At 42.2% G+C, this 15,247-nt stretch overlaps 1 protein-coding gene across 5 annotated transcripts in view; it reads left to right on the top strand.

The window, feature by feature from the left end:
- DOCK8 (dedicator of cytokinesis 8) overlaps window positions 1–15,247 on the top strand; it is a 237,508-nt gene that overhangs the window by 167,767 nt on the left and 54,494 nt on the right. For all 5 annotated transcript variants that reach the window (XM_061425464.1, XM_061425465.1, XM_061425466.1 and 2 more), the window contains 4 exons: window positions 197–292; window positions 4,661–4,756; window positions 10,038–10,187; window positions 12,029–12,142. In XM_061425464.1, the coding sequence (XP_061281448.1) occupies window positions 197–292; window positions 4,661–4,756; window positions 10,038–10,187; window positions 12,029–12,142 (456 nt within the window). The remainder of the gene's footprint in view (window positions 1–196; window positions 293–4,660; window positions 4,757–10,037; window positions 10,188–12,028; window positions 12,143–15,247) is intronic.

The raw sequence follows: 15,247 nt of genomic DNA, 5'->3' as shown, positions 1-15,247 counted from the left end.
CTCCAGAGCAAGTAGAGTTAGGTATACTTTACCTTATTTGCTTTGTTTTATGTTTATTTTTGGCAATTGTTTTACCTTTGTAACCAGAAAAAAAAAATACATTAACAATGAATTCTAAGCTGATTTCCAGGCCATTGGCTCATCTTTCTGAGGACCACTGCGGGTTGACTGTGGAGTCATGGTTTGTGTATTTCAGATTGCTGATCGCAGCTGCAACCGGATGTCTTACTATTGCTCCAGCAATAGTGATGCTCCAAGTTCAACAACAGCCCCCAGGCCAGTCAGCAAAAAGGTACTGAACAGGGCCATGTGAGGACACGTTGCCCACCTTCTCACTGTTATTAAAAATAGTACTCTCCTTCCTTGTTCCTGCCCTTCTAATGTACACACAGAACACACACACACACACACACACACTTTGGCAGCCCTGTTCCAGATCCCCCATTTTTTTCACCACCCAATTACCTCCTAACTCAGTGGTTTTCCAACTTACTGTGCATCAGAAGTACTTGGGTGGTTTGTTAAAACTGACTGCTGGCCCCTAGAGTTTCTGATTCAGTAGATCTAAAGTAGGGTCCAAAATCACTGCAGATGGTGATTGCAGCCATGAAATTAAAATGCTTACTCCTTGGAAGGAAAGTTATGACCAACCTAGATAGCGTATTCAAAAGCAGAGACATTACTTTACCAACAAAGGTCCGTCTAGTCAAGGCTGTGGTTTTTCCAGTGGTCATGTATGGATGTGAGAGTTGGACTGTGAGGAAAGCTGAGTGCTGAAGAATTGATGCTTTTGAACTGTGGTGTTGGAGAAGACTCTTGAGAGTCACTTGGACTGCAAGGAGATCCAACCAGTCCATCCTAAAGGAGATCAGCCCTGGGATTTCTTTGGGAGGACTGATGCTGAAGCTGAAACTCCAGTACTTTGGCCACCTCATGCGAAGAGTTGACTCATTGGAAAAGACTCTGATGCTGGGAGGGATTGGGGGCATGAGGAGAAGGGGACGACAGAGGATGAGATGGCTGGATGGCATCACCGACTCGATGGACATGAGTTTGAGTGAACTCCAGGAGTTGGTGACGGACAGGGAGGCCTGGCGTGCTGCGATTCATGGGGTCACAAAGAGTCGGACATGACTGAGCGACTGAACTGAACTGAAAATAGGGTCCAAGGGTTTACATTTCTGACAAGTTACCAGCTGATGCTAGTCCAGGAACCATACTGTGTTAGCTTCTTTTTCAGTAGAAGGAGAAATGGAGACAATTCATCCTCAACACAGTGAAGGCAGTAACTAGGTATCATTTATTTCACTGGCAACCCACTCCAGTATTCTTCCCGGGAAAATCCCATGGACAGAGGAGCCTGACAGGCTATAGTCCATAGAGTCACAAAGAATCAGACACGACTGAGCATGAGCATTTCAATACTGTATCAGACATGAAAAGCTTCCTTGTAATTCTTTCTAATCAGCCTTACCTATGAATTCAGAGACTTGACAAGCTGTTAAACCGCTCACCAGGTCTCTTTATATTAATAGAATTCTTCAGTTGTCACATGTTGTGTGATCTAAGGGTGGGGAATTAAAAAAAAAAACCTGTCTGCCCCAAGTTTTCACCTCTGCCTGGTATCCAAGGGTCTCACCAATTTAGTCGCTATTGAAGTTAATGCCTTGAGTGTCTTTCAAGACCCTTATAAAAATGTAAATATGCTGATTAGAAGGCTAATATAGGAAACTCTTTGCAGAAGCTCACAGGGAAATATGTGTATTCAACAGGCCCCAAGGGAATGAGCCTCAGCACAGCTCACTTTGGCCTAGGTGGGGGAAAGATCAGGCATGGGGAGGCCCTGGAAGGTCCGGTGCTGCAGACTTGGCACGAATCTGGGCCCCGCTTGTCTGGAAGGAGGTACCAGGAGTTAATTCTAAAAGAAGAAGTGAAAGAAGATGTATGAAGTGTTGAAAATAAATATGTCACTTACTCTAAATCTTAGCTTTGGGCTTTGTCGGGACTGGTTACAAGTACTGTTTTCCTTCTTAAGGACCATGATTTGCCTACACCTGTTTTGTTCAGGCAGGGCCTGATTTCTTCTGGGAGCAATTAATTTGTTTTGATTTTGTTTCTGGTCATTTCAGTGACCGGCAGAGAATCATTTCATTTCAGGGGGAGGTCTAGCCAGTGTGTCTCCTTAGTTGCTCAGCAAACAGGGTTTAGCTGCTTGGCTATTTTCTGTAACCTCCAGAGCAAGGTGTTCTTGTAATAATGTTGCCTGGTAAGCAACATAAATTACTTTAAGAAGCAGCTTATCGTCCTCTAATCTCCTCTTGCCATAAGACTCTGGCGGTCAAACTGACCTATTTTCCGGCGGTTACCTTTGAAGCTCGTGGAGCGTCTCTTTCTTACAATGGGAAGATCCGGGTATAGCTGAGTTATATCACAGGCGAGCTTAGACCACCTGCTAGATTAACATGCAGCCCTGCACCTCTCCCAAGAGGAGGAACTTCCCTAAAGTCTCAACATGTTTTCATATGTATTAAAATTGTAAAGGCTTGACTCACTCAACAGAATGAAGTGGGACCAATGACAAGCAGAAACACTTTAGCATTCTCCATGTGTCCCCATTAATCATCCAGGGATGTCGTCAGTTCAAATACCCAGACATCTGCACAGAGAACTTTCTGTTTGTGTCCTTTTAGTTTATGAGAGTAACTCTTCAATTTTACTGTACTTAAGAATCAGTAAATTGTGTTGCATACTTACCATACAATGTGGGTAATTTAAAGGTTTATCAAGGGTAAGCTTTGCTCTAATCAATTTTTACTCTGAGTGTTGACTTTAAAACTTTATTTTCACATATGCCATTACCCTAGGATGTGATATTAGGGTATTCAAGTAGTTTCAGCTTTCTTACCCACTGAGCAATTTTAAAAAATGAGTTCATCTGTGTTTATTCTACATTTTATGGTTGTGAGATAAATGAAATCCACAGAAAATGCTCAGATGTAATTTTTGCCATCAGTTAGAGTAACCAGCTATCCCAGTTTTCCTGGGTCTTGGGGGTCCTTGGGATGCAGGGCTTTCCATTTTAAGGCCAGGATAGTGTTGACTGGTAAAAAAATGCACAACCTAAAATTTGAGAGTTATGTTTTATTGGGGGACATTATTGAAGACTGAACCCTGGAAAACAGTCTCTCAGTTATCTCTGAGGGACTATTTCAAAGAGTCAAGGAAAGAGCCAGGATTCATAGGAGGTTTTACTGGAAAAAAAAACCAAAAACATGTAGTTGCACATCAAAAGATGTTCACAAAAACTAAACATCTTGAGTTAATGATTTTAGTGTTTTTCTATATATGGGAAGCTACAAGAGTCTGGGCTCATTGAAATTATTCCTTAGATATGCACCTTTACTATCTAGAGTCAGTATCCTGTCTTTCTCCATCCTGACTTCCCCTCAAGGTGCACTGTCTGCTCCTTCATAGTGACTGATGGCTTGATGGCCTGGAAACATTTGTGGCTTAGTGAAATGACAGGCAAACTGACATGGGCTGGTTGCCTCACCTTCATTGTTAACCTTGTTCGACATCAAAGCTGTTGTCAAGAGTATTAACAAGTATCCAGATAAACTAGGGAATAGGGAAGATGCAAAAGGTGTAAAAAATCACTGCTACATTTGCAGTCAGATGAGCAGTCTCATGACTTGGTGAGAAGTGTAGACATAAAGTGGAGCATCAGACCCTGGGACACAGAAGTTTAGAAACAGAGAGTTCAAGCTGCTACCTCTATACCTTTTAACACAGATGATCTGCTAAGAAGAGGTCCCTTGTAGCTCTGCCTGCAGTGCAGGAGACCCAGGTTCAATTCCTGGGCCAGGAAGATCCCCTGGAGAAGGAAATGGCAACCCACTCCAGTGTTCTTGCCTGGAGAATCTCATGGACAGAAGAGCCTGGTGGGCTACAGTCCACGGGGTCATGAAAGTCGGACATGACTTAGTGACTTCACCACCACTACTCATAAACTGAACTCATTTCATTTCCCACAAAGCCATAGATGGATTATAAAAACAAAAATTGTTCTCTCTGGAAGGAGTGGAGTTACCATCTTGACAGTGTTTCTCTAATTGAGGTTCCCAGCACATAACCTCAGGCCCTATTCCAGACCTGCTGAATCTGAAACACTGGAGGTGGGCTCAGCAATCTGTTTCTTAGCAAGCCCTCCAGGGGATTCTGATGCACATTCAAGTCTGAGAACCACTGCTACCAATCGAGTTTATATATGAGAAAACTCGGGGTTAGGAGAGGAATGCTTTACACATGGTCACACAGAGGGTTTTCAGTGGAACCTGGGAGGAAGATAACAGACAGCCCCAGTTCCAACTGCTGCCCATGAATGCTTCCCGCATAGAAGCTTCGTTTCCCTGATGAGGCCATTCCTTCTAGTCTAGCTCTCCAGTACAGTACCACCACCAGCCTTCTGCCTGCTTAAAATGCCCTCCAGTCTCAGATTATTTCAGCATTGACTTTACTATCCACAGTGGTCTAAGACATCTGGGACAAATGCATCAATACTAACAGACTATTACAATTGGGGAAAAGGAAAGTTGGCAAATAAAACACCTAATACAGACTGTCATTACATACATATAATGTTTTTGTGTTTTTTGTCCAGCATTTCCATGAGGAGCTTGCCCTACAGATGGTGGTCAGCACTGGAATGGTGAAAGAAACAGTCTTCAAGTACTCCTGGTTCTTCTTTGAGCTTCTGGTGAGATTCTTGCACGTGTATATCTGTGCTCAACAGGGCACGAACAGCACATTTAGACAGACAGTGAGGTTCCCTGTAGTAGGAACTGACATCTTCTCTACTGAATTGCTCCTGCAGAAAACCTGGGCTCATTCTTTCAGTGTTAACTCTCCCTTACCCCTTCATCCACCTTCCACCAAACTTTACTGATTCTGCCTTGAAAATGTGCCTGCACCTGCCACATCTCCCCATCTTTACCACTCCCCGTCTGCTAAAGCTGCCATCGTGCCTGCAAGCACATCCTCTTTGCCCACATACACTCATTTTTGCCCTCTGCCCATCCAGTCTGTATAGGGCAACTCAGTGTTACCAGATAATGACACTTTCCTCTTTAAAACGTTTCAGTTTCAGAGTACCGGAAATAAAATACACATTTTTCTCATGGCCTAAAAAGCCCTTGGATGATTCTGCTTCCCTTCATCTCTAACCTTGTCTTAAGACCACTCCCCCCTCATTCAGCCACATTGTTTCCAGTTAGGTCCTTTGAAGATGCTGAGGCTTTTTCAGTCTCAGAGCCTTTTTAAGATGCTCTCCCCACTCCCTACCTTTCACTTCCCTCATCTCCTGCACACGTACACACTTTGGAGGCGGGGGGTCAGGGAGCGGGTCTTCTCTTTAGGTCTCAGCTTTAATGTCTAAGAGGCCTTTGCAGACTTCCTCATACCTTAATATGTCTACCACTCTATTCCTCTCTTTTTAAACACCCTCTTTATTTCCTTCTTAGTGCTTATCACAATCTGTTTTTCTCTCTTGCCTATTGGATTGCTAGGATTTGGGTCTATCTTCTTCATTTTTCTATCTTTAGATGCAGAACATGGCTTGACATCATACAAGCACCGACTAATACTCATTGAGGGGAGAAATGAAACTTGTAGATACGTTTACCTGCAACTTCCATCTGTTCTTTAGCAGAAAATCAAATGGTATAACATACTTTTTAATTTAAAAATGAAAAGAATAATAGTAATACCTATTTTATACTGGAAGTGAAAGGATTTTACCATAAAGCCACAAGAATAAGCATTTTGTCAATGTTTATAAATAGAGATGCATTGTGAAATTAGCTTAAATGAAAAAGTATGAAAACACAGACACTAACTACACAAAAATACACACACAGACAATCCAGAGGATAAAGTGGATTGAAATTTAGTAATAGCGTTAGCTTCACATTGACTGGATGTTTTTCCTCTGTGACACTGTTTTTAAGTGGATAATTTTTTTTAAGAGAAAGATGGTAGGATTTTCACCTGAGCTCTAGTTTATCTGTGTAAGTTCAAGCCCAGGTGAAAGAGGACAATACTGAACATAGAGAACAAGACATGTTCTCTATGAACATGGAACAGGACATAGAGAACAAAAAGGTCAAAAGAAACAAAGCACACATTGTTGAGAAAATGGGAAGTAATGTGCAGTAGAGTTGAAAAGAAGTCAGGCCCCTGCAGCAGAAGCACATCAAGGGTTCAGATCCGCTAGAGCAGCAGTCCCCAGCCTTTTTGGCACCTGGGACCAGTTCTGTGGAAGACAGTTTTTCCATGGACCAGAGGTGAGGGCAGGTGGTTTCAGGATGCATTACACTTACTGTGCACGTTATTTCTCCTATTATTACATGAGCTCCACCTCAGATCATCAGGCATTAGGTCCCAGAGGTTGGGGATCCCTGCCCTGCCTTAGAGTTCCACCAATTTCCCACCCCTCACTGGAAAAAAGTATTGCTAGCGATGTCTTTTCAGAGCACAATGCCAGATGCCTGCAGCAGAATCACCTGTGGGTGCTTAATGAGAATCACGCAGATCTGGACCCCTCCCTAGAATACTGACTGCGATGAGGAACAGGGAGCTGATGGTGCAAGTGCCTTCCAAGCGGGGAGTCTACCCAAGTGCCTTCCAAGCACGCTGAAGATCCACTAATCCACACTGCCTCTGCCCTGTGAGGCCTGAACAGAGCTAAGGGTCTTTATGTGCAACTAGCACCAGGAATTTGCATTCTAAAAGCCAAGCTGATTCAGGTGGATGGCTGCAGCTCACAAGTCTTGGAGCAGCAGCATTAGCAGTGAGACACAAGCTTTGTGCTTTGGCAGGAAAAGACTGGCCATAAACCCTTGAGGGAAGAAAAGAATCAAAACCACCACTACCATGCCCAGTACATCCTGCTTCTTTGTACCCATCCCACCCACCATCAAGTTTCTCCATAAAGATTTACTCTGCTCATAATCCATCTATAGATAATTCATACAAATAATCTTCAACTGAGTTGATCTTCCATACTGCAAATTTTGAAAGACATGAAGCAAAAGTTCATTTTGATATTATAGAATCTCCCTGATGGCTCAGAGATGGTAAAGAATCTGTGTGCAATGCAGGAGACCCAGGTTGAATCCCTGGGAGAAGGGAAGATCCCCTGGAGAAGGGAGTGGCTACCACTCCAGTATTCTTGCCTGAGAATTCCATGGACAGAGGAACCTGGCAGGCTGTAGTCCATGGGGTCACAAAGAGTCAGAAACAACTGAACGACCAACAGATTTTTCATTTAGAAGAGAGTCCCAAAGGAAAGCAGTATCTCGATTCAAAGATGTTTCATGTTGGGAATTCCCTCAGGACTCTGAGCTTTCACTGTTGTGGCCCTGGGTTCAATGCCTAGTTGGGGAATTAAGATCCTGCAAGCTTCATGGTGAAGCCAAAAAAAAGCAGAAGCCCAAGTTCAAGGAGTCCTGAATGATGTAGTCTGTAGAGATCAGCTTCCTAGGGCTCAGAGGTAGACAGAGAAGGGCAAGAAAAGGAGCTAGGGTGGAGGCAGATGGAAAAGTTGCAGCCCCAGCCAGACTTTGCAAGGAAACTGATCTTGGATTCAGACTGGGTGCCCAGTCCTCCACACGTTGCTTATGCAGTTGCCTTACAGATGCATGAAAAGGTGTTTCAACACCAAAACAGCTGTTTTCCCAAGAAGCCTGAAGAGAAAGGAACTACAACCTCCTTGGGTTTAGCCAACTACCTAGGCGATTTAACACTCTTTAGTTATATTAATGCCCACGTGCTAATGAACAACCACTTTGGCATCATCAGAGCTGTTGAAAACAATCCTTGGGCAGATTTCACAGTTGCTAATGAATAAATCCCCATGCTTCCAGAAACTGCTGAGCCAGACTTTGGGGACACAGAGGTAAATGGTGACTGCTTTACCCCAGTCTACACCAAGGGTTTCTTAGTATCCCTGCTTTGAATGGGTCACAGAGGCCCATATGGAGGAAAATATCTTCCTGCCTTAACCCACACCACAAATAATGACCACGAATCCACTACTATTTCTAATGTGTGTTTCTCTCTGGAGATGCAAATGACACAGTAGTTGGCACGTAGCTGACAGGAAGTATGGTATTGTGAGGATTATCTATTTGGTTGTAGAATGGCCAAACTCAGCAGGCAGGAGCCAAACACAACAGTGAGTGCTAAAAACCCAGTACTGGGGTGGGTTAGGCAGTGGGGAATCAGGAGCAGGTGGCCCCCAACAAAGGGGCTTGTCTTCCTCGGTCCTTAGTTAGGATCATAGTGAGAGAGGTACTTTGTGGGACAAAAATTAGGTCCAGTTCCTACGTCTCATTCAGGTCCTCCACTGAGGATTTGTAACTTTGTGGGGTACAGACACGTCCCTGTGTCCTGAGCCAAAAAGGACTCTACTGTGAGAAGAAACTGGGGTTCTTACCCTGGGCTTTAGGATTTTAGATTTTTAGGTCTTCCCCAAGCTGGCTATGGCATTGTCTTAAAACATATTTACCTATCTATCTGCTTTTGCTTCATAGTTTACCTTTTTTTTGTTTTTTTGATTGTTTGTTTCTTTTTTTTTAATCTCTGTTTATCTCAGTACTAAAGAAAATTGCCAGCCCTGGCTTCTTAGAAACAGAAATCTGCTATTAGAGCTCTTAGAAAGGTGAAAGTATTAATCATTCAGTCATGTCCGACTCTTTGCAGCCGCATAGACTGTAGCCCACCAGGCTCCTCTGTCCATGGAATTCTCTAGACGAGAATACTGGAGTGGGTTAGCCATTCCCTTCTCCAAGAGATCTTCCCAACCCAAGGTTCACACCCAGGTATCCTGCACTGCAGGCAGATTCTTTATCATCTGAGCCACCAGGGAAGCCCAGTGCTCTGAGGAGTGAAAGTCATTTTCCCACACACTGTCTTTGTCCCCTCTCCTTCCAGTCCTGACCTAGGGGGTCACCTTGAGGCAAGTGTGGACAGTTTAACATTCCGGGGCCATTTGTTTTTGCAGTGTCTCTCAGACTATCATGGACACATTTATAGAAGGGGCAGACACCCAACCATTCCATCTCCCAGCCTTTCCCATCCAGCTGTTTCTAATAGCTCTGAGAGTTTCCAACAAGGACAGGATACAACCTCAGACTCTATCAAACGGACCGTATTGACCCAGGAATCTCCTGGCCCAGGAAGAAGTCCAAAAAAATAAGCATGATGTTGATTTGAAATTGTGGTAGGCATTGAGCTGGTGTTGTCCTAGTCATAATGCAGGCTATCACTGATTGATATATAGGTTTTTATTTAAACTACATATACATTAAATATGTATTTTAAATATATAATTATATAAATATTTGCATATGTATATTTAGCAAGCTAGTTTTATAAAACTCACAACGTAATTTCTCCTAGAGACAGTGTTCCAAATAGTGGTTAAGTTTCCAGCCTGCATACTGTAGAATTGTTTTTGGAAAAACTTTTCTCCCGTTCTACTTGAAGCTGACATAAGAAGGACATTTCTGTCTTCTTCTCACTATAGTTTCAGAGACAGAAATGACTTCAGTTTACATCAAAAACAGTCTCATAAACAGTTCCTTTTCCTGTGAAGTTGTGTGCCGTGGTAGGACGGTGCTGCAGTGGTCCTGGCGGGGCGGGGCGCAGTCCAGGTCCTTCCCAGTTGAGAGAAGGGGAGTCTTGTGACATTGCAGCTGAAGAATTAAGCTCCCTGGTTTTGTCAGCATCAAGAAGGGAGCCCCCTGACTTGGGGTCAGGAAGAGGGCACCCTTCCCACCTCCTGCTGCCATGGTAACCATCAGGGTGTCAGGAGCAATTTTCAGACCAGAGCCTGCATGGGCAACCAACCACCAGCACAGATAAAGTGTTAGAAAGTCCATTGTTAATGAGCTTTTCTTCCAGGCTTTCCCCTTTTTCCATAGTGTACAAGCAGGTCACCAGTTTCCATGTTGACATTTCCCTCATCTTCTCTGTAGGTGAAAAGCATGGCCCAGTATGTACATAACATGGACAAGCGGGACAATTTTCGGAGGACTCGTTTTTCTGACCGTTTCAAAGATGACATAACTACTATTGTTAATGTGGTCACCTCGGAGATTGCAGCCCTTTTAGTAAAACCTCAGAAGGTAACTGTGTCATTTTACTCTTCACTGTCTGAAATTTTTTACCCTGGGCATATATTATTTTCATAATCAAAGAAAAATAAATAGTAATTAAAATGTAACTAACTGTACATGACAACTAAATTCACTTTGTTATACTAGAAAGCACCTTGTGGTGGGGCTGGAGCATTGCTGTCGAAAATTACAATGTGGGGATTTCCCTAGAGGTCCAGTGGTTAGGACTCTTGGCTTTCACTGTCAAGGGCCCGGGTTCAATCCCTGGTTGGGGAACTAAGATCCCACAAACCGAATGGAGCTTGTACAAAATGAAATTATAATGTGGAATTAAAGCAGTTTAAATTATTGTATCAACACACTATGAGAGGGAATATTTTTGTTCTTAGCAAATATACCCTGAAGTTTTATGATATTTGTAACCTACTCTCAAATGGTTCAGAAAAAAAAAACCAAAAAACTGAACATCAAGAGAGAATGATAAAGCAAATATAGCAAAATACCCAGCACTGATGAGTCTAATTAGAGGAGTTCCTTTGACTATTCTTGCTCCTTTTCTGTAAATTTGAAATTTTTTCAAAGTAGAAAGTAAAAAAAAAAAAAAAGTAAAATGAAATAAAACAAAATTCTAAAATTTGAAGCCAAATTAGAAACTCTATAAAATTTGAAGCAGCAATGATCATTATTAATACCTTTATCATTATGAAGAATTTGTTTGCTGCTCTGTACTGAGGAGAAGAAACTTCCACTTGGTCATTTCTTATGGCAGACTTTATGAGATTGGCAATGGTGTCTCATTTTGGCAGGCATGAAAAATGAGGCACAGTGAGGTTGATAAATTTTCCAAAAGTCAACACAGCTAGCAGCCAAGTCAAGACTGAAGACTCCAAGCCCAGCATATTCAGACAGATACTTAAGTAGTGGTCCAGGTGGAGGATGCTAAGAGCATGAGGGCTTGCCACTCCATGGTAGCTGTGGAAACTTCTTTACCAAGTCTCCACCCATGCCAGTGGCTGGTCAGCGTGGCCTGAATTTGCAAACTGCTCATCATAACAAGAGGAAAACATTTCAAATCATATTTTCAATAGTTCAGAGCAAATTGATTTATCATTCTGAGAATAGAGGGCATAAACATGAAAAAGTGAATCCCTGATTGCTCTGAAGTGCTGTAAAATCCCTCATAAATATGAGCACTGAGAAGTAGTAAAAACTAAACCCTGGCCTCAATTCATGCAAGAGTTCACTCTACTGTGTATGACTCTGCCCTCTCTTAGGCTAGGAATGCTGTCTAATTGGAGAAAAAAATTCCTTAAGTAAAAACCGATTTTTTTAATCTTGATTACATTTTCTGCAACAATCCTTTCAAATTAAGAATCTGTCTCATTCAAGATAGTAAATACATTTCAAATTACTTTTGCTAAAACAGTCATTAGCAGAATCAAATTATAGTAAAGCAATATAAAGAAATTTAAGAAAATATGAGAAACCAGAGTGTAGGAAAATGTTCATAATATAATGGTTGAATGAATAAATTCAGGACCCTATTGTATACAGAGAATAAACTCAATTATATACAGATAAATATGCACATAGGAAAAAACACCTAGAAGCAAATATACCTAAATACTAACAGTAGGTAAGGAATTACTTCATTCAACACTCACGACATCAATTAGTTTCTAAAGTATATCGCTATAGTTTTGCAGGGTTACCTGCTTTGCTCAGTATCTTCCAGAGGGACACTGGCTGAAAAGATATGACCTGCCTCTCCCAAATTCCGCCCCCCTCCAGGGCCCCAAGGTTTACTAGCAAATGATGGGGGTGTTTGTATCAATATGCTTGTTTTTAAGGAAACTGAACAGGCCGAAAAGATCAACATTAGCCTGGCTTTCTTCTTGTATGACCTCCTCTCACTCATGGATCGTGGCTTTGTGTTTAACCTCATCAAACATTATTGCAACCAGGTGAGTGTTCCCTCAGACCTAGCTCTGTTGCTCCTGGTTCCTTCCTATCTGACGTGACGCTTATTGCCATGGCGTGCTCCCTCGTTCATTGCCAAGTGAGACAGTTTGACTCCTGTACATTCTGGGTTTTGTGGTACATTCTTCAAGTCATTTGTTTTGTGCCTTGAACTTTGGTAGACACACTAGTTTGTGCAGATTCCTGGAGCATTTACCAAACCAGCACAGAAGGGCCAACAAGGTCCATGGGCATTGAGACTTATTAGTGATACAAACTGCTTTCTTCAGTTTAGCATTTAACAGAATTACATAACTGTGGGATTCAGTTTTTGACCAGGTATATAATTGAAAGTATGAGGTCTCTTTTCACACATTAGGGTAATTAATTAAATTGCAGTTGTGAAATTCTAACATTAAAGAACTCTAGTAAAATCAGTCAAAGAGACTGAATTTCACTGAGCAAAAAGCAAATATTGTCATCTGGTATACCTGCAGGGTATTAGTTTTAACACCCTTCCCAGAACCCCCAAGGATATCAACATTTGTGGATGCTCAAATCCCTTCAATAAAATAGTGTAGAATTTGCACATAATTTACACACATCTTCCCATATACTTTAAGTCATCTATGGATTGCTTATAATATCAAACATAATGTAAATGCGGTGTAACTAGTTGCCTGTGCAAAATCAAGTTTTGCTTTTTTGGAATGTTCTGGAATTTTTTTTCCAAATAGTTTCAGTCCTCAGTTGGTTGTCTCACAGATGCAGAAACTGTGGATATAGAGGGTTGACTGTATTTTGTAATTAAAGAGCGTATCAGTGCTGTCTCCCCAGATTTTTCAAATGGAATCCTACTTTTGTTCACTCTTCTCTCAAACTATCCCAATAATAGAAATATAAGTAGCAGTTACTGTTGCTGCTCCTTTTCTTTCGTATTCCTGTGTTTTAGGACCACCATTACTGTCACTGCCACCAGCATCACCACCCACCACCTTCACCATCAGCACCACTGTCACTACCCTTAGTTTCTTCCTATGGACAAAGCTCTGTGTTCACATTACAGAAATCATCTCTCTTGATTCTTGCAAGGTGTTATTGTCAACATTTTGCATATGATAAAGCTGAAGTTTAGAGGAGTTAATATTGCAACTTTTCCAGGGAAGAAAGAGCCATGGCTGCTTTACTCAAGGTACAATGAGTTAATCATTCTGTTCCACCAGAACTAATAACTCTCTTAATTATTAGTAGTTAATCCCTTAGTAGTTAATCCCTTAGTGACCATAAATAAGTCATTCAACTTCTTTGAGTCTCATTTCCTCATTTGCAAAATAAAAGGATCTCCCCTCCCTTGCTAAAAAGACCATGACTGTTCTAAAGAGACTCCTAATAAGGAAGATGGCTTACAAAGAATCCTAAGGAAATATCAGAAGTACCAGAGCAGGAACATCTTGTATAGCCTGACCTCCTGCCCCTGCTTGGATCTTCTGGCCCTGTCCTACCAGAATGGTGGGAGGAGGTGGTGGAGGAAGGTGCCATTTCCCTTTGCCGTCACTCTTAGGTGTTTAGGATGGCAGATCATTGGATGAATTGCAAACACGAGTTAATCTGTTTTTCAAAACTTGATGTTGAATATATGGAAAGAAAGGACTGGAATACCACTGTAAGCCCAGGGTTCGCCTCTGGTATAAAAAAATGTATCCATGACACTTGTTAAACTGTAAAGCAGACTCTATTCAGGACCATTGTGATAGGTATAAGGACCACTGCATTGGATATTTCAGTAGGGGAAAGAGATTGCATTCAACTCTGAATACAGAAGGAAAAATGCCAATTTATAGCCAAGGAACAGGGTAAGAGTAGTAAGTGGATGAAAAACTACTAAGAGAAAAATCACGGGTAAAGGGAGAATTCTGGTCAAACTAACCTAACAGGATTCTTGCTGAAGGCATGTTAGGGTGATCAGAACCACCTGGGGAACATGAGGGGTGAGGAATTTGGTCAGATCTCAAGGGTGAGAAATTACAGCTGAACTGACTTAGAAAGATGGTTGTGAAAATTGGGCCACCGAGGCAACAGCTTTGGGCCCTGACCTTTGCAAAGGATGTTTGCACACAGGATGCACCTTGCCTGTGTGCATGCTAAGTCACCTCAGTCCTGTCTGACTCTTTGTGGCCCCATGGCTTTACACGGCCCTAGAGGGACTGTAGCCCTCTAGGCTCCCTCTGTCCATCAGATTCTTCAGGCAAGAATGCTGGAGTGGGTTGCCACGCCTTCCTCCAGGGGATCTTCCCGACCCAGGGATCAAAAGTGTCTTACATCTCCTGCATTGACAGGTGGGATCTTTACTATTAGTGCCATCTGGGAAGCCCAAACTGCTCTTTACTCTTTCTTAAACATTGCTAAAATTATTTTTGAAATTTTTGTCTTCATTGAAGTTTCAAGGGACTTATGAAAGATGCCCACAATGTGGCCTTCTTTCAAATGCAGGTATCTTGTGCTTTCAAGTTCTGATAGCAGGCTTGACCCAACAACTCTTGAGTGGCCATTGAGTGAAGGGCATAAAACTGAGTTTTAATTAGTATAATTTGCTGATGTCCCTGTTCAAAATCAGCCAGTAATACACATTGATGAGTATGGGTTCTGGTAAAGGTTCATACATAGAAGTCATATATTCTATTTTTTCTATAGTACATAGTGCATTCATTTTTTTTCCAATAAATGTCTACTAACTACAGATTCTATAGGTAAAATGCCATAACACAATGTTTTTTTCCTAAAATGGTTTAAAATATGTGCTCATTTAAATTATATAGTTTATAAAACTGCTCTTAAAGTGCATGAAGAGGAAGCATGGCCATTTGTAAGGGTGAAATGCTTGGCATCCTGTGCTGGGCCAGCAGAGTCCTTGTGGTGATATCCTGAGGTTGAAGCTCCATCCCTGGTGGCTCAGACAGTAAAGAATCCGCCTGCAATGTAGGAGACCTGGGTTTGATCCCTGGGTCGGGAACATCCCCTGGAGAAGGAAATGGCAACCCACTCCAGTATTCTTGCCTGGAGAATCCCCGTGGACAGAGGCGCCGGGTGGGCTACAGTCCATGGAGCCACAT

Source organism: Bos javanicus, chromosome 8 (genome assembly GCF_032452875.1).
Source record: "Bos javanicus breed banteng chromosome 8, ARS-OSU_banteng_1.0, whole genome shotgun sequence".
NCBI lineage: Eukaryota > Metazoa > Chordata > Mammalia > Artiodactyla > Bovidae > Bos > Bos javanicus.
This window is presented reverse-complemented; position numbering and strand designations above follow the sequence as displayed.